The sequence below is a fragment of the Mus caroli genome, unplaced genomic scaffold (genome assembly GCF_978045245.1).
Source record: "Mus caroli unplaced genomic scaffold, Mus_caroli_1 scaffold_10, whole genome shotgun sequence".
In the NCBI taxonomy this organism is placed as follows: Eukaryota; Metazoa; Chordata; class Mammalia; order Rodentia; family Muridae; genus Mus; species Mus caroli.
In genome coordinates, this window is record NW_028227265.1 from 119,670,529 (window position 1) to 119,694,211 (window position 23,683).

Here is a 23,683-nt window from a genome sequence, read left to right on the forward strand (position 1 = left end):
GGTGCAGAATTTCCCCCAAGTATCTGAATACTGAAAACACTGCCCCCCCCCCGGAACAAAATGAATGTAACAGGAATCTATTGTGACTCATAAACTATGTAAGAGAACCAGAGGGTGCACATTGATGTGTGACATCTAGAATTATTCAGAGTGGAAAAAGAAAACCTTAACAATGGATTTCACTAGAGAATGATTTCTTTCTTTCTTTCTTTCTTTCTTTCTTTCTTTCTTTCTTTCTTTCTTTCTTTCTTTCTCCTCCTCCTCCTCCTCCTATTTTATTTTATTTTATTTTATTTTATTTTATTTTATTTTATTTTATTTTATTTTATTTCAGTTTGGTCTTTCGGGAAGGTGTCTTTTATTTTTGTAACAGAAAAACCGAGGTGTACGGAGTTCACCCTGAAACCCGACTCCTAGTCGCGAGGCACCTGCAACTCTCAATTACGAGGCAGCTTCTCAAACATGAGACTCCTCAGTGCCATTAGTCACACTTCGAGGTAAAAACCTGCGTGGGAGTTTCTAGACTCCACAGCCCACTTCTCCTGATAAATGAACCTCGCACCCAGATGCACCGTTTGCCTTTCTCTTCCAGTGTGCAGTATTTGACTTGAGAATCTCACGAGGATCGGCATTTACTAGTCTGGCCGGCATGGAGTTTGAACCTACTTCTTGTTTTGATTTAGCGTTAACTTCACAGTGCAGTCAATGAGAAAGAACATTCAAATTCTCGTGTCTGTCTCCTCAACAAGTCCCAGTCCGTTCTGGGAAACAGCAGCAGCAGCAGCAGCAGCAGCCACTGCCACCGCTGCTGCTGCTGCCGCACTCTGCTTCCCACAGAGCCCAGCTTAAGGTAGAGCCCCGGCCCTCTCTGACTCCTTCTCATGGGCATCCTATGGTGGATGCACTAGTCTTTGATCCCCAAGTTGAAGGTATTTGTTGATGCTGTTTGTTTGCTTGCTTTTGGTTTGGGGGTATTTTTGTTTGTTTGATTCTTCCCCCCACCATTAATCAAAATGAGTATTCTGCTTCCTAAACCAAGACTCCTGGATCCCAGCCACTGCTGCTAGTAGTATCTCAATCCTGGTCTCCCTCTATCTCTGCTTGCAGGCCCTGGAGCACTGCAGTGCATCAAGCATCATTCAGCCAGTATGTGTTCTCCATCTCCTGTGTCTAGGCTGGCTTGCTTTTCTACACTCTCTGAGTGGTCCTCAGACAAGTGAAGTCTCCCGGACTATCCTCCCTCACTCTGGAACCATCACTGGCTAGCAAATGAGGACATGACTGCCTTTTGCACAGTCACATCCTGAAAATTGTCTCATTTTTTTTAAAAAAAATATCCAATTCATGAGAAGTGTTAAAAGAAAGGTCCAGGTTGTTCTAAAAATAAAGAATGAACTCCTATTTATTACAAGATCAAGTATAAGCATTATTGTTTTAACTTAGTGTTAAGCATCATAGAATTATTTTTGAGATGTAATTTAGCTACATCTGCATAATAATGAAGCTAAAAATAACGAACTTTTCTCCTTGTTGGAGAAGTATAATCTTTTAATTTCACTTATTGTGTTTCTTCTATCTCCCATCTGTATTTCCTCTTCAGCTTGCATTGAGAGGCAAGCTACTCCTTTAACCCACCACTAAAATCCATGCATCTGGACTCAAATTAGCAAGGCAGCAAAAGAGGGTAAGGAGTATGGAAAAAATGCTTATTACCCAATAAATATGGTTATCGATTCAACAATCAGCATTCTAGTATGTCAAGATAGTAAACATCACAGAACAGAAGCTTTATCACCTAAGATAAACGAGACACAGAGGCAGTGAGGAGAGCAGACAGTGATTAGAGTTGCCTTTGGAGTCATCTGGAGTATTTTTGACAGAGTCTTGTCATGTTGCCTCAGGCTGGCAGGGACCTGCATACCCAAGTGACTTCCCCAGCTTCATGTATGGAATAGCTTAAAGTCCAGGCACATGCTACCGTGCCTGGCTTGGTTATGACTTTAACTTTCCAGTTATTTGTGTTTAATTCCCATAACACACGTGCCATTCCGGTATAAAATGATTGAGGGTATACACAATGCCCACGTGTATATACTTACACTGTAATGAGACTCTGTAGCTGTGGGGCACCATGCCTAAGTACAGAGAGCTTCCTGATGGATTGGCTAACAAACACTATTTTATTGAAATTAGGTTTGGAGAAAAACCGACATGAATCAAAAATTCAACAAAATGAAACCCAAAGTACTAGAATGTACTTATATGACCCATTAAACCCTCACCTGGCATTTCTACATAAACCAGTTGTCAAACTGGACTCCATTCCTAGTGGCCATTAGGATCTAATTTAAATATGCAAAATTACTATAGTGAAAGGAATGATCTTAACTTCCCGTTTGAAATTCTTCAATCCTTTTGTGATCCCAGTGCCCACAGCTACTCTGGTAGGAAAACAAATCCTTTTGATCCCTCCTTTTGGTTTCTTAGGGTACTTGTTTAGGATTCAGGGCATCTGGTAAGCTCTTTCGAATGTGCATTGGCTTGGGGATACAGGGGAAGAGAGTGACATGGTGGCTGTTAAGAGTGCCTGGAGGCCAGAGAGAGCACCTGGCATCCTCTGGTCTGGTGCTCTGGGCTCAGGTAGGGACCTGGGCGGTTTGCAAGAGCTGCCCAGATCCCAGGAAACTGGTGTTTGCTCTTGGCATCCCCACCTTGTCGGCTGGAAATCAGGGGACCCCAGGTTTTCCCAGTATGTGTTTGTCTTTTCCTTCCTGGAACTCCTAGAGCCAACACTAAGGGGCACCAGAGCCTTGGACTGTAGTGCCAGCTTGGAGGGCGCTGCGGAAGTCCCAGTGCAGAGGAGCCCACCCAGCGGGGTTGGGCAGCAGGCACAGTGAGCAGATGCCTCAGGGTCTTAGGGGCTCCTCTGCAGGAATCCTCCAAGATTAGGACCCCCAAGCTCAATGCTGGTGAGGTGCACCGCAGTGCTGGTGCTTCCCCGGGGTTGTGGAGACCTTTTGTTGCCGCTTACTTTGGAGGAGAAAACATGGTCAGACATGGAGTACAGTGTGGTCATAGCTGCAGCACACACACACAGTGCCGGTTAAACAGCACCATGTAGGCAGACACACAGACGCACGCACCCCGCATCCTTTCTGACCCATAAAACCGATTTAGGACAAAACCCAAACGCAGTGAAGCTCTCTAGAGACTCAAAGAGCGTTCAGACTGAGCCTGCAAAGTCACCTCGCCCCTCCTCTAATCAGCCTCCTCTTGCAGAAGATTGTCTAGCGAGGGAAATGATACCCAGTCCCTGGTCCCCAACAGGGACCTCTTAGCTGCCCTCTGGTGTCTAGGACTTGTCCCCTGGACAGCGGGGTCCTAAGGAGAAGCTGAAGACCCAGGACAGCAGCCTTGGCCACTCGGCCCACGTCTTGACTCTGAAATAAAAAGTGGGGAGGGATCGCAACCCCTGGGCAAAAGCCTGGGTGTACAGGACCCGGAGGGGGCGGTGGACAGCGGGTCTTCAAGCCGCCCGGGCGCGTCTTCTTCCTCCGCCCCGGGCCGAGCTGCTGTCACTGCACCAGGATGGAGAGACCTCGGGGCGGGAGGAGATGACGCAAAATCCAGCGCTCCCCCCAAAAAAAGTGTGCCTCCAGGACGAAGATGGCGGCAACTTAGCCCGGGGACTGAAGATGACTGTGGCCTCGGGAGGCCCAGAGCAGGCGACTCGGCCCCCGGCGGCGCCCGCGGGCAGACCTGCAGCGGCCGCGGCGACAGTCGGAGCGCGGGGTGGGGGGTGGGGGGGAGGGACAGCCCCGCCGGCGGCCGCCCAAGCTCGGGGCGCGGGGAGAGCCAGCGCGAAGTAGGCGCGGGAGGCGGAGGAGAAGCCAGCGACGGAGAGGAAGGAGGAGGAAGAGGAGGAGAAGAGGAGGAGGAGAGGAGGAGGGGAGGCGCTCCGGTCGCCGTCAGTGGGCAGCAGAGACGCGGCATGCCCCTGGCAGGGGAGAGCGGGCTGTCCTCAGCTGGGCCATGGGGACCCGCGCGCTGACAATGCCGGGGTGATAGGAGCAGCGCCAGCCACCCAGCCACCTCCACCACCATCACCTCCCGCACTCAGCCTCCCCACCGGCCAGCACAGCACCAGCCTCCGCGTCTCTCTCTCTCTCTCTCTCTCTCTCTCTCTCTCTCTCTCTTATTGTCTCCCACTCTTCAAGGGATGGGGTCGGCTGATGATTAGGTCGGAAGCAAGATCTTCCTCCAAAGTATGGTAATATTTATGTAGGGAGAGAGAGAGAGAGAGAGAGAGAGAGAGAGAGAGAGAGAGAGAGAGAGAGAGAGAGAGAGAGAGAGAAGAAACGGGAGGAGGGGATACGGAAATTAAACCCTTTAAGTCAATGCATATTGTGGTGACACCGGCACAGGAGCCCTCACGGTGGAGTCGGCCAGGGCTGTGCGTTCCCAAAATATGACCAGGGGTGCTTGGATGTGTCGGCAGTATGACGACGGCTTAAAAATCTGGTTGGCAGCACCCCGGGAGAACGAGAAACCGTTCATCGATTCAGAGCGGGCTCAGAAATGGCGACTGTCTCTGGCTTCTCTCTTGTTTTTCACAGTCCTGCTCTCTGATCACTTGTGGTTCTGCGCCGAGGCCAAGCTGACCCGGACCCGGGACAAAGAGCATCACCAACAGCAGCAGCAACAGCAGCAACAGCAGCAGCAGCAGCAGCAACAGCAACAGCAGCAGCAGCAGCGGCAGCAGCAGCGGCAGCGACAGCAGCAGAGGCAGCGACAGCAGGAGCCCTCCTGGCCCGCGCTCCTGGCCAGCATGGGGGAGTCCTCGCCCGCCGCCCAGGCACACAGACTCCTCTCCGCCTCCTCGTCCCCCACCCTTCCCCCCTCCCCGGGAGGCGGCGGCGGCGGCAGCAAGGGCAACCGAGGCAAGAACAACCGGAGCAGGGCTCTTTTTCTAGGAAACTCTGCCAAGCCGGTGTGGCGCCTAGAGACTTGTTACCCCCAGGGCGCCTCCTCCGGCCAGTGCTTCACCGTGGAGAGCGCGGACGCTGTGTGCGCCAGGAACTGGAGTCGGGGGGCGGCCGCGGGGGAGGAGCAGTCGTCCAGGGGCTCTCGGCCAACTCCGCTGTGGAACTTGTCGGATTTTTACCTTTCATTTTGTAATTCCTACACACTTTGGGAGTTGTTTTCGGGGCTGTCCAGCCCCAGTACTTTGAACTGCAGTCTGGACGTGGTGCTCACGGAGGGCGGTGAGATGACCACGTGTAGACAGTGCATCGAGGCTTACCAGGACTACGACCACCACGCTCAGGAGAAGTATGAAGAGTTTGAAAGCGTGCTGCATAAGTACTTACAGTCGGATGAGTACTCGGTGAAGTCCTGTCCTGAGGACTGCAAGGTAGGCACAGCGGGTTCCGTTCCCCTCCGCTGCGGCTTTTTCATGTTTGATTCGTTTATCTGGCTCCGGTTTTGTAAGTTTAATCATTGTTTATCTGGCTATGAGAACTTGACTTTCTGATGGAGTTGGGGACAGCTGGTAGGTTGCTGGTGGCCTGATGCCTTCTTTTCAGAGCTCTTGGTACATCAGGGAAGTCTATCTTCTAAGATAACAAAGTCAGGGCTTGAGCTGTTTCTTCGAGCTTCGCAGTTGGCTCATACTGTTCCTTTCAGGGAAATAGAGAAGGGACCAACACACGCAGGTAGCCAGAAGGGAATCATTTCTACTTCTAACATAATCAGGTTGGTTGGACAGAGGAACAGAAGAAAGTGTAGCTGGTAATGTAGGGAGGAAAACAGTCAAATGTACACATTTTGTGGGTTTTATGGGCTAGCTCTCATTCTTTAGTAAGTCTGAAGGCCTATTCTCTTTAAGCTTCCTGTTTTCTCTTAGACAGCTGTGTAGTATAGGCCTGGGTGTCATATGAGTAGAAGGTCGTAATTAGCTATCTATTAATTGATTCTCAATGTTAAACTGGTAATCATACACCTTACGTAATTGCTTTTTTTTTGCATACTCTGAAGAAATACCAAATGACACATCTTTGATGCTATGAGCTAAAATTCGGAGAAATAGCTAATAAATTGTATTGTAGTCAGCAAGGGCTGTGGTGACCTTGCTGATAATGATTAGCAAAGGGGAAGTCTAGACAAGTTTCTTGGAAATTCTGGAGGTGCCGCTGTCCGTGGTGCTGAAATGGGGCTTGTCCAAGAGAGGCCTAAAGATGAAGAAGCTGCAGTGACCTTTAGCTGGGAAGACGTGAGGACAGGATCTATGTAGGAGTGGGTGTTAGCTTTTCAAAGCAATTAAAAAGCACACGCACGCACGCACGCACACACACACACACACACACACACACACACACACACACACGAAAATTGTACAGTTGTTTCAAAAGAAATTAGACACATAACTTTTCTTCCCTTTCTGACTTCCCCAACCTCCAGAGCTCAGAGGGCCTCCTCCTCTTGCTTTCTATGGAGGAGGGGTCAAGGGTCATACAGATCAAAGGAATGTGATGCTTAACTCAGGGCTCTTATTTGAAGCCAGAAGAGCTGAACTATAAGCCACACCTTACAGTTAGTTTATCTAAACTTAAGCAGGCCTTGCTTGTGGGTTTTCTGTCTTTCTTTCCTTTTTTATGATCAGAAACCTAGACTGCCATTAAAAATAGTCAGTTGATCACATTGATGAAAATTTTATTTTACTGGATAAATCAACATTTAAGTTCTCTATGTATGTTTTAAATATGCCTGTAATTCATTCCTAGGGAGAAAAATGATAGAAACTAACAGTGAATGACTAATGTATATATTGCATTGTTATTTATCCTGATGGGATCGTTGCACGAAACATTAAGATAAGGAAATAACAGATAATTCTACTTCTATTAAACATATACCATAGATTTCGATAATTTACAGTTAAGGGTCATGATGAAATTTGACTTTACATGCTCCCTTGACTGTAAGCCCTCACTGACATGCCTTGTGATTTTAATTTGATCAACTCAGTATTTGAAAGAGAGTCTGCACGCTCAGTGGAGTGGAGTCATTCCCTATCTCAGAGGAAGTGTCCAAATACATCAAGTGTTTCTCTTTCTCTTCATCTGAATTTATTCTCAACATAGAATTTTTTATCATCATAATGGAAACGTCGAGTGTAAATCTTTTATAATACTACAAAGTACTCTAAGATGATACTTATATTTTGGATAAGGTAGAATTTGCTAACACTATAAAATCATAACTTTTTAAAACCATTCCTCTTCTCAATAAAAAGTAAACAGAAATACTTGTATTTCTTAGTGCAACAGAATTTATTACTGGAGATGCCCTGGTAACATGCATTCACTTCTTGGTAGTAGAGACATGGCAAATTACTTCTGCCAGTAGGATATAATAATTTCACAGTAGATGGGTTTAAAAAAATATATGAATTTAAATTGAAAGTGTTAGCATACTTGGTTTAAGTTAAATGAACTAAATGATTATGTATTGAAAACAATACACGTGTATTTCCTTAGTTTAATGAATAATTTCTCTGATTCTGAAAAAGCCATGTGTGCACCTTAAGGCAAAGTATGAAAGTTGGTTTAAAGTGATTGCTGATTCTGAAGATTATAACTGAATCTCTAAAGAACCACTTTTTAATTTCAATGCAATTGCTACTACCCAATGACTACAGTCAGGATCTTTCTTCAAATCCATGCAAATCTCCCCCCACCCCCAGACCTTTGGCAGTTACAAAGACAGAGATAGGCTAAAAGGATAGGCTATCTAAAAAGGTTGGCTAAAAGTAAACACATTGTGTCTCCATAGTTGCTAACATACTCATAAAATGCAGATTTAATGGTTTATAAATATATTTATTATAGATAAGATCCTGTTAGCAGTATAAATTAGTGGTATTTATATTTTAGAGAAACATGCTAACATTTTAACTGATTTGCTGCAATGACATCTAACTTTTTAGAGTTAAGATACATTATTGAAAAAAAAAGATATATTATTGAATTTAGTTTCATATTCTCCTCCCATTTGAAATATACTCTATAAAATAAGAGTGGATTAAGCTAAAATTCCATGTAAATTTCTTAAAGAGCTTTTATTTGGGAGGAGGAGGCTCAGTTTGGACCAGCTATGCATTTTGAAAGTCCTATGTCATATCTCATACAACTGAACAGTGAACATTACAGTATATATCAGGAGCTCCATCACTGTGGAGGGTGAACCAGAGGATAGAAAATCCAGACCAGGCCAGCACAGCTGTAAAATAGCTTCTGTTTTGTTTTATGTTGTTTGTTTGTTTCTGTCTTTGTTTGTTTAAGTTTGACTGTCTTGAGTTCCTAATAAGTAGAGATCAAAGAGAGCCATTTTATTTTAGAGAACTCTTGTAACATATTAGAAAAAAAAACTCTACTTTGGTGTACTTTTTTTTTTATCATTGTTATAAATGGCTTGTTATCTTTTATTTAAAAAGCAAATATTTGCATTTAGGTAGAAATGTACAAAACATATAAATATGCAACTCATAATTTACCGTTTAAGATTCTGCATTACGTAAGTCAGGTAGAAGAAGCTTTGGGTAATCTCCCCCATAGTTCACAGCATTATTCAAAGACAGTGTCTTCAGCATATAAGAAGAATCTTATAAACGTATCAAAATCTTCAAGTCAGACAATATAAAAAAATGACACTTTCCAAGCCCAACTTACAAATAAATATAATTTTAATGCTTGACTCTTACACGTTTTTCTCTTCTCATCACACTTTTAAATTAAACCATGAACATTCTAGAAAATGCATACTATGGACGTGTGGTTTGGGGCTACATATATTTTGTGTTACGTGTAAGCGTTTGTTGCCACTGACAGCATCATTTGCCTAATATGCTTCCAGATACTCAATGAAAGAGCACATATTTTAGATTGAATTCTAACATAGGACATGGCAAGATCTAAAGATAACTTATGTCTGTATAAATTGTTGTCTCCAGGGCCCCAAGAATGTGTGGGCTCTCATTGTTTAATTTTCAAGACATCATCACAGTATACATGTTAATTGCTTGCATTTAGCAGCCACAGACTACACAGTGCTTCATAAATGTCAGGGACTCGAAGTTTCCCTAATACTTTAGATTTTCTTTTAATTCTGAGTTGGTCACAGGGCCACCCATTTTGAAGTCATAGAGATGTGGACATTGATACAAGTGAGCAGAAAAGAGAATTCCCGTGATGGCTAAAGTTCATTGTCAACATGACATACCTGGGAAGAGAGACCTCCAACTGAAGAATTTCCTCTATCATATTGGCCTTTGGGCGTGTCTGCCAGGCATTTTCTTGATTGGCAATTGACATAGGATGGCCCTGTCTACAGTTGGAGTTGCCATCCCTAGGTGGGCCTAGGGTATATAAGAAGGAGCCAGTTTGTGAGTCTGGATGCCAGTTAGTCATCAGTGTTCCTCCATGGCCTCTGCTCCTGGTTCCTTCCTTGAGTCCCTGTTCTGACTTCCTTTATGGTGGTCTGAGACATGGTAATGTAAGCCAAAAAACCCATTTCTTCCCACAAGTTGGATCTGGTCAGTGTTTTATCACAGCAACAGAAATGCAAACTAGGATAACAATAGCACTTATTCTTGCTTGTTTTGATGTTGTGTTCTTTAAGGTCATAGAGAATGTTTTTAAAAACTATTCATTTTAGTTTATATATATATGTGTGTGTGCCCTCCCTATGTGCACATAAGCACATATATGTGCTTCTACACAGCTCAAAAGATACCGTATGGATGCTGGAAATTGAATTGAGCAGAAAGTGTTTTTAACAACTGACCATTCTCTCTAGCACCAGGAAACAGTTTCTGGAAAGAAAATCCGGGACCTTAAAACTGCTTCCATTCCATGTTTCAACCTCCCCAGCATTATTTTGCTGATTGCAGTGACTGCACACATGCCAGTGTTGAGGACAGAGAGCACATCTGAGAATAGATTTCCATGTAGGTTCTGCTACTTTCTTATTCTCAGTCATGTTTGTAATTGAATGATTTTTCTACAGGATCAAGTGGTCTGGTCATGCAGATGAATAGGACCACTTTAAAGTCAAAGATACCATCAAGATCTTTTAATGACTCGGATTCTTGGTTTTTGGAAATATGTTCTGCAGTGTGTCATTGGTGATTTATCATTGGCATTCCCCCCCCCCCTTATGGGAACTGTCTGCAGTATTCTAGACCAAGAAGCTTGTTTTTACTCCAGACTTGTAACTGGGTCAGATTAGCCTCTATATAGGACATAACCTAGATGCTGAGACACGTTGGTTTTAATCACTTTTGTTGGATGAGGTCAGTGTTTGCTTATGCAAGGTGAATTAAAGTGCAGAGAAATAGGAAACCAAGCAGAGATTGGTTTCAACCCCATACTCCCTCGTGTGGAAACTGTAAATCACTACGTTAATTTTTCTTGCTAAACTTACTATACAAGAACAATGTATAAATAGCTGTTTCAAGGAACATAATAGTTTGGTTTGGGTTATCTGAGCTGTTTTTTTTTTTTTAATTTTGTTTTTCATTAAAAATGTCAACCCTATAATGACTAAGCTCCAAGCACTTTGATGCTTATATTGGTTTAGGTCTTAAAGATATTTCCTCATGGACATAGAGCATACATCAGTGCCCATGGGGCCATGTTGGAGGAGCCTGACAATCTTTAGAAACCCTAACATCTAGAGATCCTGATGTCTTTTATTTGATGTGTGTCATGTGCCTGGACTTGTTTAAAATGGAATCAGTGAGTATTAGACTCAGTTAAGTTCTTTTGATCCTTATATCTCCATTGCACATAACAATTGCAGTAAAAGTTGAACCAGCCAACTGCTTTGTGGAAAGGTGTCACATACGCAGAGGCTAGGGGGCAACAGGCTAGTGAGGAGGTCAAGGGAAAAGGTGTGACGTGAGCTCCAGGTGAGGTGAGAAGGCAGAAGCAACCTTAGAGCTATGGAAATGACTGGGTATGGGAAGGTGGGCCTGAGGACTGGCTCCTGCGGGTTCACCACACCCATGTTCACAGAATGGGCTGAACACAGGACTGCAGCAACAGTGCTGGAGACGCACCCACCTCACTATTCTTCTAATGCTATCAGATTGGAATATACAGACCCTGGACTTTCTTAAAAGTATATGGCTGGTTTCCAAGGCAACCTGTTGGCCTTCTGTGCTACTTCCTTCAGCTCATGTCTGTTCCTTCCTCATCGGCTTCTTCATCCAACATGGGAAATCTCTCACTTTTGACATTTACAAAATTATGTTAATAGGCCATATTCTATTCTATTGTTTTCTATAGCATTACAAATTCATATATAGTCTTTTTAAAGACACACATTGCTGATAAACACAGGGTGATTTAGTTCGGGAAATACTTTTAGAGAGAAGCTGTTCCCTGTGGTACTAATTATGAATAACCATCATTTCAATCACACAGACTTCTTAAATGAAATATTCTAATGTACTCTAATATTTAATATTCAAAAGAACATAAGGTTAACTTGTGTCCTTTCCTTGTGAGTAATACAAGCTATATATTATTCCAGAGGCATGGAAATAGTTATTTGCAGGTGGCAATGATTTATTACTAGGCTTCTTGGCAGTCTGCTTCTATTCTCAGGTATTTATAAGCAAGATGCTACGGTAGTAACCCCTGTGGTAGATATCTTATTATCCATTGATACTGCATTCATATTTAAGGATGGCTTCCATGTTGTTAATGGTGTCTGCACCCTTGGGTTGGATGAGTGAATGCTTATGACCTTTGGGTTTCCTCTCTTCTTATTGCCATGTCTGCCTGCTGGCACCCAATGTGTCCTTGCCTGCCACTTGGAAATGGATCTACGCGTCCTCCTGGAAATGGTCTCATGGGTAATCCAAAGTTTAAAGCTCTTTCTCCTCCACAACTCTCTTAAAAATGGATTGGGCTTTTCTTACTGAATTGCCACTGACTCTGTTCATTTCTTTTTTTTTAATATTATTATTAGGTATTTTCCTCATTTACATTTCCAATGCTATCCCAAAAGTCCCCATACTCCCCCATTTTCAAATGCAAATTGAACTGAGCTGCAAAGGGCAGTGGTGTCATGGCATTCTCCCTCCTAGACTACATTGTTGATGACCCAGACACCAAGTGTTAGGAACAGCCAACAGGGCTTGGGGATTTTTAGATCAGAAACCACTTCCTTCCATCTTTATGTCTGCCCTGTGAGGTTCGCCCCATGGCCAGCTGGCTTTGTTGGTGTTGGCCTCTGGCAGAACTGCATATGTCAAAAGTCATTTGCCTCCTGCCTAGCATATTTAGAGAAAGAAAGAAAAACAAGACAGAGGCTGGGCTCCCTTCTCTCTTTAAGGACATACTGCCAAGGCCCAGGAAACCTTCTCTGAATTTCATCTCGTGAAGATTTCACCATTTCCCAAGCTCTATTGGATGGATCTTAGGGGACCATTCCAAACCCCAGCCTGAGAAAAAGGAAATAATTCTGAGAAGGATACAGTTGGTCAAAAGTGCCACGCACTGTAGAATGGACACTTAGGCCAGGGGTTCTGATTGATGAATGTCTTAGCAGGTAAAGGAGAAGTGCCACACACTGTAGAATGGACACTTAGGTCAGGGGGACTGATAAATGTCTTAGCAGGTAAAGGTGCTTGCTGCCAAGACTGAGCACCTCAGGTCAACGCTGGGTCTCATGCTGTAGAAAAGGAGAACCTGCTCCACAGGTTGTTCTCTGATTTCCACGTTCTGTGCTGTGTGTGGGCGGTCTGCATGCATATGCATCCTCCTCCCCTTCCTCTTTCTCACACACACAGCACACACATCACGCACACACACACACACACACACCACATACACCACACACACATCACACACACCACACACATACACACACACACACACCACATACACACTCACATATACACAGAACACATACACACCACACCACACACACCATACCACACACACACTCATACATACACACCACACATCCACACACACACATATCCACAAATACACACACACCACACAATACACAAACACACACCACACATACATACACACCACACACATACACAAACACACACCACACATACACACACAACACACACACATACACACACCACATACACACACTCACACATACACACACACTACACACCACTCACACATACACCACACACACATACCACACACTACATACACACATTCACATATACACAGAACACATACACATCACACCACATACACACACACACACACACACCACATACACAGCTCCCTCCCCCCACACCACATGGATACTACACCACACATATATCACACACACCACAGCACACACACACACATCCACAAATATACACACACCACACACATATACAAACACACACCACACATACACACACAACACACACACACTCACACACACACACACACACACACACACACACACACACACACACACATGGAAGCAAGCTTGCACACACATAAATACTCACAAAATGTGAAAGTATTTTTTCAAATTAGGTCAGTGAGTTTGGTAATTATGTCTTGGTGACCTTACCCCTGTAGATTTAGTACCTGATAAGAACCTATGACAAGAGGTGGTGGAGAAGGTGTCCGTTGCTTGTGGATGAAGAGAAACACAGCTACGTTGACCAAATTTGTCAGAGAAAAGAGAAAATGAAAGGAGGTTAGTGCCCCCCAGGAAACCACTTACAGCAAAATGGAGGTGATACTCGGAGTTCTTGATCTCTTCATCAACATGGACAGTGTTGTATGCCGATCACTGTTAAAGCTCTCGGGAGGGGTGTGATCACATGATGAGTACCCTCCTTAACATCCAGACTCCTCCTTCTTATCACTTGGGGTTTTTAAAAGGAACAATGATTTACTTGCAGCGGTTCAAGAAATAAATAAATATAACTTTACATTAGAATATACTTCCATCAAATAGAAATCTCATTTCAAAGTAATATAAAATATTAATAGGTCTTACGTATGAAATCAACTATTATATAGTTACTGTCTTTGGGAATGTGTTGCCAACTACATTGAATATTGCAATAGCAACAACTAGCTTTGAGTTTAATAGGAAAGCGCAGAGGGTGATTAGATGACTGAGCAGAGACTGGCTTTAGGTTTCTGGTTTCACTATTTCCAAATTACATGCCACTGCCCAAGTGACTGACCACAGGACTCTACCCACCTTTTTCATAGAACATGTCTTCTGTTTACATGAACGTATTTAACCAGGATGTAGTGATGCCCAGTGAGTGGTAACAACTCACTAAAACCCATGGCAAACACAGCGAAAACAAATATTGCCATCACCTGAAATCTGACAAAATTTCTGGCTACCCATGTGCAGGTTTTAAGTGGACATTTCATTCCTCATAATGGAATCCTGGTGTATTATACAGGCCTGTGTTTTGCTTTCTGAGAAAGGTGAGCGAATTATTCAGCACTGCCAATACAATCTTATATAAGACCTTGGCTGGAGTAAGAGTATTGCACTCTATTTTACTGTTGTTGTTATTTCATACTAGAAAATAACAAAAGATATATCTCATCCTGAATGGATCCTGTCAGTGACTTAAACAGGTTGGACAGCCATCTGGCGGACAGGTGAGGGAGATGGGTGTTGTCCTCCATTTCCTCAGTCCGGGGATGCGATTAGTTGTGAGGAAAATTTTGGTTGATGTATCTTGATAGGAGTTAAAAGGTCAGGTGCATCCAGATGTATTGTTGGAGGCAGTGTACTGAACTTTGGCCTCCTATATTTGCACAGTACTTGTTAAATTCTGTGTTCTTCACTGTACCACACACTTACTTGGTTTGTAATAATTACTATCCTTTTGACTGTGGAGTAAGAAAAGAAGTCTAGTAACAGATGGCCTTGGCCTTGAACCGGGCTCACTAGCCATTGCAGATATAGCATGTGCCTGAACACAGGGGACAGAGTGGGGTCAGAGGAAGACTCGTCTATGCTCTACTGCATGGATGGGGAGATGCTCTCCTGAGACAACAAAGACACAACAAGACACAGCAAGGTCTTTATCTTGTTGACAGTCATCATGTGGGAGAGTTTTGCTAAACATCACTTCCACTTGCTTCAAGGATATGAAAGAACCTTTGTAGGTATTCCTTCAGTGCAGTCTGTACTCAACAGAACATTTCTATAGAAGGATCCCAGTGCAGGGGGATATGTGGGGAAGATGAGGAGCACTTTGCTACTGAAGATGGGCACATGGGATGAGATGTGGGTACTATCCTCCATAACTCTCCATAGCATCTTTGCCTGGAATATATGACTGCTAGATAATCTCAGATGTTCCTGCTGACTCTTTAAGCTCATAGTAAGGACCTTACCATGCTAACGTCAGTGAGTATGTCCCAGGCAGAGAGGAGAATTCTTCACGGGGATGAACGACTATTTGTCTTACTCTAATGTCTTGTTTCTAGCAACAGTACTGAGCTCTGACTGGGAGGGCATAGCAATGTCAGTGTGATGTTAGACTCAATTCCCCCTTTCTGTATTTATTGTCTGGATATTGAAAACATGAGTCAACCTAGCATGTATTCCTCTCCTGGGATAGCCAAAAACCAGGGGTTAATGTGCAAGTGAGCACTGATTGACACAGTCCTTCCTGCCTTCTGCTCATATTGATCACTAGCCCATCATCAAGCAATCCTCTGGAGCAAGTAGAACCCAGTGTCATTATGGCCCTGGGGTGTGTGGTAGATAGAACATTTTTATCTTTCACCTCTGGTTTTATTTTCCCATTTAATTTTGACACACGAATGCAATCCTACATCTATTTCTTTGTGGAGTCTACAACACTGAAGTCACTTTATAAGGAATTCCACTCTTTTTCCTGTTTCTTATAGCCCTAAAGTCATATAAAGACAATTCATAAATGTATTTATTTTATTATATACTTTATTTTATTGTTTGAGAATTCCATACATGGGTATTGTGTTTACAACACTTCTGCCCCTTCCTCATTTACTCCCAACCTTCTGTGCCTCCCGACTGCCTCTCAGAGTGTCGGCGTCTTTATTTATTACTGTTACATAACACACATACACACTCACACATGCACAAACACACACATACTCACACATACCCAAACATATTCACACACACACACATGCACACACGCACACACAAACACACTCACATACACACACTCACACATGCGCAAACACACTCACATACACATACATACTCACACATACACACTCACACATGCACACACATACATGCACACACATGTACACATGTACACACACAGAGGCAGACAGACAGACAGACAGACAGACAGACACACACACACACACACACACACACACACACACAAACGCACAGTCCTGAGTCCATTTAGTGTTGTTCACATGCATATGTGTGTTTAAGGCTGACCACTTGGGATTAGATAACCTATGGGATGCTCATTCCTAGAGATTCCTCTTTCCTTACCAGCCATTAGCTCTTCATCTAAGTGGGACCCTCTGCAATTTCTCCCATTCACATTGATATGTCTATTGGTGTTGTATTATGCAGGTCGTATTTGGGCAATCCATTGTGTAGATGTTATGAGTACTGAATATACAGTTCCCATGAGGTCATTTAAAACCCCATAGATTAAGAACCAGATGGCAGTGGATTGAAATTCTGGCTCTGCTGCGAGTCATTCCCCACAACCATTCACACTCAAGGTCAAGTTATCCATCTTCAACAAATGGGCTGAGAGAGAATAAGGAGTGTGCAAAGACCTCATAGTTCAGTGTGACAGACCAAGAATTCCAACCTATGAATATTTGGCTATCAATGACATGGGGATGTTTTAAATTATATTTATTGTCCACTCTGGCACCCATCTTGTATTCATGGTCATTTGGATTTCAGTTTGTTTGTTTGTGTTAGAAGAGATGAAGCAGATGGATGGGAGGACCATACCAGAGTGGAAAGAACATAAAATAATTTTGTAAATAAAAGTAACACACTTGCTCTTTCATATTTTATTATTGCTGCTATTGCACTAACCTAAGGTCAGAGATTAGCATGTCCCTGCACATCAGAAGGATCTGGGCCATTTGTCTGAGAGGTCTGTCCAAGAGTAGGAGAGCTCTGGGAGAAAGGGCAGATTACCTAAGAGTATCCACTGGGTCTTCTTCCCAGATACTCGTGTTCCTCTCAGACTACTCTGAAAACAGTGATGGGCTTCACAGAGTTTTCATCCTGACCAGGGAGCACACACTACAGACTTTGCGCTCGTGGTCAGCTTTGCATCTAAGTCATTCTTTTGCTAGTCTGGTTGGCATGTTGGGCAGAGATCGTGAACTCGGTTTCCAGAGGGGATTTTATTTTTACCTGTGCTCACAGGCTTGTCAGCACTTCTGGGAGACCAGCTCTCTCCTGATGATATTTGGGTTTGGAGTGCTATGGCACAGGATCAGCTCCAGGTGCAGCCGGAAACTGGACGGCTTTTCCTGTGGGTTTCCCAGAGAGTGTACAATCAGTTTCCAGGCATTCAAGGCTTCTTCAACTTTTGAAATATACCTTTCCCACTCTGAGGCTGTGGTGAAGCCTGTGATCTCAAACACTTTGAACTTGGGCTCACTGCCTTAAAGGCAAAGCAGATAAGCTCAACCTTAAGAATCACAGAAGCTATTGGGAGTCATCTGGGAAAAAAAAAACAAATGTTCTTTAAAAAGTTAGTTTGAATTTTAAACTACAGAAGAGCAGGATTCCCTTGCATAGAATGAACACTGGCTGCTCTGACACAAGACTAAACCTGGTCCACACACAAACCTACTAAGGCATTGGCATCATGCCAAAGTCCAAGCAATGCAGTGGGGAGAATAAGAGAACCCATACAGTAGGACCGGGTAAGAGGGCCCACGTAGTGGAACCGGGTAAGAGGACCCACGTAGTGGGACTGGGTAAGAGGACTCACACAGTGGGACTGGGAGTGTTTTCATCTGACCTACTCTGTGGGCTGTCTAGAAATGAAAGTGTTTGTTGTCTGGTCTGCCATTTTTATTTTTGAGAGCTTGATACACAAGTAATATATTTACATCATTTCAGCCCACCTTTCACCTAGTCCAACTCTGCACACACTCCTTTTATCCTCTCCCAAATCCATGACTCTGACACCGTCTTCATTGAAAATAGATTCTTTTTTATACAACAACCCAGACTGCAGTTTCCGCTCCTTCCACTCCTCACAGCTCCCCCACTTCTCCTCTCCCCAGTTCCATTCTCCCTCTTTTTTCCCTTCACAAAAGAGCAGGGCTCCAACAACTAAACAGGACACTATAAGATAATAGTACAACAAGACAGGGCGAAAGCTCTCATATTGAAGCTGGACAACATAACTCAATAGTAGGGAAAGAGCTCCAAGAGTAGGCAAAAGAGTCAGAGCCATGCCCGCTCTACTGTTAAAGGGTCCTGCAGAAACACCAAACAGCCATAACATGTAAAGAAAGGACCTGCTGCAGACCCATGCAGGCCTCAGGCTCTGTGAGGCTCTAGCCAGTTCAGAGGGCCATGTTCTCCTGGTGTCAAAAGGGATGGAAGACTCTTCCTAAGTTATTATTGTTACATATGTAAATGCATGTGTGTGTGCACGCACACACATATATACACATGCATGTACATATATGAATATACACAATCCATTTATAGTTGCTCTTATGTACATGTGTTTATTATTGATCCCTTGGAATTGTATAACCTATCAGAAGGTTAGTCCTTAGAGGAGAAACATCTTCCCTGCTTCTTGGTTAGGGATTCTAGTGCGGGGACCAAACACCATGACCATAAAGCAAGTTGGAGAAGTAAGGATTGATTATCATTGAAGAGATCCAGGTTCTCTGGGTTCTTCAATCTTCCTCTTCCTCTTTGACTTTTTCTGAGCAGAGGTTCCATTGTATCATGTGGGGGATGCTCCCTCCTTACACCATTTATTCTCTGGATTTTGATTGGTTGCAGATCTCTTCATTTTTGAAGTGGCTGGTTATTCAGTTATGCACCGGAGGAAGCAGTTTTTCTCCATCTCAGGAACTGGGTCTTGAAATGATCAGAATATTTGTGCAGCCTTTCGGTGTGTGTTGTTCTGACTAGGACTTGACCCACATCTCCACAGTCCTCTCTGACTCTCCTTTCCCTTCTGTTTTCCCTATTTTTATTTCTTCTTCATTTTGGGGTTTTGGATTGAATCCTGGACCTTGTGCATCTTATAAGTTTTCTGTAACCCCAATCTATATTACAAACCATTGCATTTCTGAGAGAGGGCTTCATTATGTACCCCAGGCTGGCCTTAAACTCAGGGTCCTATTTCTTTGGCCTTCAGAGAACTCCTGACTCTTGGGCCCAGCTCTACCATTTTGAAAACAGGAAACATTGACTGAATGGGTGCATAGTCTCCTTTATGTTTCTTATTTATTCTCTGATACTTTCTCACTCCTAAACGACTTTGAAATTTGGAAAATTAAGAAATCCCATTGATCATTATGTTGTCCCAGCTTTGATGAAAATTAATATTTGTGGGAACTAAAAAGGGGGCCGGGGAAGAAGGGGAGGAAGGACCCACACCTTGCCAGAGTTCCACCTATGCTCTGAACAGGTGGATGTGGGAGGGCTGCCAGATGGTTTCCACTCAGCCCCAGGTAGGCATTCAAGCCTCTGACCAACTCAATGGGGGAGGTGTGAACAAGGGACAGCCCAATGTGGGGCTCCCAGGGCCACATCCTGCAGCCCCAGGGTTATGGGAGAGAGGAGAGAGGGAAGAGAGGTTCTCACATTGGCAAGAGTGAGCACAGTGGATCTTGATGAGCAGAGACTGTCTATGGTTTTAGAGCTTTATTGTAGAAAGGCAGGGAGAAAGAGAGAAGGGAGGGAGAGAGAGAGAGAGAGAGAGAGAGAGAGAGAGAGAGAGAGAGAGAGAGAGAGAGAGAGAGAGAGAGAGAGAGAGAGAAAGAGAGAGAGAGCTAGAGAGAGAATAAGAGTAAGAGGGAGAGAGGAGAGGAGAGGAGAGGAAAGGAGAGGAGAGGAGAGGAGAGGACAAAGAGAGAGGAGAGAGGAGCGAGAGAAGTGAGAGGTAAGAGAACAAAGGAATGAGAGGAGTGAGAGAGGGGGGAGTAAAAGAGCAAGGAGGGGCCTAACAGCCCCTTTTAAAGGACACTGCTATCTTTTGTGTTGCTAGGTAACTGGGGAAGAGTTTAGCCTGAAGGTCAGAAGCTTGGGACATTGCCTACATGACTTCTAGCCATGCTTCTCTTGTGGGGGCTGTGGGGGGCAGTAACTTAGGCAGGAGCCAGAGTTCCAGGAGCATGAGGGAACGCCTACTGTGTCATGTAGGTAAATTATGACCATTCCGGGGTTCAGACCTCAGCTCGACTGGCGACCAGCCTGTCTGTGCATAGCCCAATGCCCCACAAATATTATTAAATTGGTTGATTTAAAATTGTTTGTAATGATAGGATTGAGCCAATGAAAATGTAATAGCATTTTTTTATGACAAATATTTAGGGATTATTTCTCAATTCTGGTTTTTAAAAGAAGCAATCGGAATCTTAAACCGTTTTAAAAGGTGAGAATTTAAAATCCAGGTTCCAACTGAAGACACAGGCTTTTCCTAACTCTTGATTTATGTATTGTGTGCACAGAATAAAAAGAGAACAGCAGTTATAGCTAACACAGCAAATGTACAAAGTTTGAAACTGACGCCTTATTAATAGACTTTTTTTGGTATCTGCTAGAAATCTATGAATCACTCTAGGAAATTATGTACATTTTTATTCATATACCTTAGTAATTAAGGCTTAATCAAATGGATGCCTAATATTCTCACAATATTCAGTCTAAGCAGATAACACAAAAGCCTAACAATAAAAATTTATAATTTTCACACCTTAATCATTGCAGTGTTTTTTGTTTGTTCTTGTTTGGTTGTTGTTATTGGTGGTGGCTTTTTCCTGAGTCAGGGTTTCTCTGTGTAGCACTAGGAACTGTAACTCATGATTTAGACCAGGCTGGCCTTGAGATCTGCCTGCTCTTCATCCAAGCACAGCGACTAAAGGTGTGAGCCATTATGCCTGGCACTCACTCTAAGTTTAAGCAGAGGTAGCTGGCAGACCTGTGCAACATTAGACTGTGTGTCTGATTTCACAAGTTAGAAGACCCATAGGAACATTAATTTGTTATATATGTGGTTTGCAGAAAAATACACTGTCTTTATCCATATGTATGCATAAAGATATAAAGACTTAAATGGCCTGGTCACTGACAATATTAAGTTCCTGATCCTTCCCACACGTAGAGCAGAGAAATCACAAAATTATGCATGAGTTCTTTCCTGTCATCCCTTGACTGTTCAGATCAACTTTTGGTCCGTATCATCTCTTCTCCACTTTGGGATGTTTTAAATGCCTAGAGCCTATTTTTGTTCTAGTTAAGAAATACCATGTCTCTAACAGATGATGCACTGAATGAAGTAAATCATTGAAGTGAAATTCTCAAGCTACTGATCTACCAGGTTCCTTCCAATGTCTTCCACTAATAGTGACGGACCGTCCGTCCCTCAGCTGCCTGTGCACGGGTGGGTGTAGCATGCAGATCTGAGGGATCAAGATCTGTAGGTGCTCCAGAGAACACAAATGCCTTTGTGAAATTATCATAAAGGCTCTTTCTCAAGGCTTCATAGACCCTTGCTGGCTGGGCACATTAATGGAACAACTTAATATCTTGATATGCAAACCTCTCCTCTTGAAATGTATTTCAATATCTAGTTTTGTACCCTATAGGAGAAAAGACACAAAGCAGAGGGACAAATGCATATTGCTTTTTAAAAATAGATCTCTAGTGGAAGCAGTTCTTGGATACTTTGAGGCCTGTTATTATACAGCAATAGTAATTTAGTCACCAAGATAAAAGATATCCCACAGTGCACCTTGTTAGAAGAGGAATAAATAATCAGCCATTTCATGTGTGTGACTCATATGTGGATGTGGAAGAGGCACAGAATTTACCCGTAAACAGGGTGGTTGTTTAAGCAAGAGAGGGGAGGACATGAAAGGAAAGCTTACGAGAATGAGAGGAAAGGGCCTAGACATCTCTCCATCCAGGATCTGCTGTGTTCAGGGTCAGTGATTTTAACGCATTTTCCTTCCCAAATGGCCTTGGTTTAAGCAACTAGGAGAAAAGTAGATTCTACTAAGATCCTTGAAATCAAGGCTGCAGTCTAAGCCTGAAGATACTCTTCATAGTGCCCCCGAAGGTCTCCCCTTGGGATTACACTTAGCGCTAAGTCACATAATTACAAAATACTAGTTTTATAAAGGATGCTGTTTGGTATCTTTGTTGTTGAACAACGGGGCTGTTCATATGAGAAATATAAACACAGTATTTTATTTGTACATGCCTTTTCATGGCTAATTATGGGTTTGAAAATAACCAACAGCGGCATAATTATTCTGTAGGCTGTACTGGGGTTGTGCGTTCCTTAATCTGGCCACTTAAAGGAAGAGATAACTGTTCATCTATGAACCTGGCTGGGGAATCAGCCTTGAAGCTGCCTCCACCTGTATTCTAAATTTAGTAGACTACAAAAAGATAAGTCTCTGTTGCTTCCTGCTGGTTGATTTATGACTGGGGAAATGAGAAAGGTGCTCTATTACTCTGATGGATCCCCAAATTAAGAAGCAATTGACTAAGACAGAAAGCATTCTAGTCAACTTGAAAATGAGAATAATAATTGACAAGTTGCTGCAAGTTGCAAGTAATTGCAAGTTGTTGTTTGATTAATACAGCTGATAGAACAGAAATGGGGCTGTGAATTTCTATTTATTTATTTATTTATTTATTTATTTATTACTTTTTGGTTATATGTTATTTACATCTTGTTGGGGGATGGTCTGGTGCTGCTATGTATTCAAATGCTAAATTCTGCACCTCAAGATCTGGTTGTTACCAGTCTTTGTTATATAAATCCGGCTTCCCAATTTGAAGATATTTAGCTAATAAAAGGCTACAGCTTGTGATTGGGCAGTAAATAGAGAAAGGAGGGGCTTGAAGATCAAGTGAGAGGTCTCAGGAGAGACCAAAGGGAGAAGGAGACAGGGACACAGAGAGAAGGTCCCTATGAGGTCAGATGGATCATGAGCATGTGGCCAGGAGGAATGGACCCTGAGGATAACTCTGGAAGGGATAAAATAGCAAATAACAAGGGAAATACAGATTCTTTGTAAGTTAGGACAGCTCAAAACCTGCACAGTCGAGGCTTACAGCTTGTAAATAAAATACCAAGATTGTGCGTCTTTCATGCAAGCTAGCTAGAGTAAATAATTATTTTACAAGATCTTATCCAGACATCTTGCCTAGAATGTCAAAGCTTCAAGATGCTGTGGCTGAGATGGATTACCTGTATGGAGTGAGTAGTTTTACACCTCACACTGCTCTCAATAAGTGTTTGAGAAGTCTTTCAAAGAGTGCCTTTATTACTTCTCACTATGCTCTGACCCGTGGGGCAGCGTAGTTCATCTGAGGTGATAGCTGTTCACAGTACTTACTGATGCCACCAAGAAGAACTCAACCCTATGAAATCACCTGGATAATGAGCCACAGTTTTCAGATA

General features: G+C 43.2%; 1 protein-coding gene across 2 annotated transcripts in view; it reads left to right on the forward strand.

Moving 5' to 3' along the window:
- Positions 1 to 3,925: 3,925 nt before the first annotated feature.
- Positions 3,926 to 23,683, forward strand: part of Nalf1 (NALCN channel auxiliary factor 1) — a 545,219-nt gene continuing 525,461 nt past the window's right edge. For both annotated transcript variants that reach the window (XM_021170640.3, XM_021170643.3), the window contains exon 1: positions 3,926 to 5,413. In XM_021170640.3, the coding sequence (XP_021026299.1) occupies positions 4,469 to 5,413 (945 nt within the window). In that variant the 5' untranslated portion in view covers positions 3,926 to 4,468. The remainder of the gene's footprint in view (positions 5,414 to 23,683) is intronic.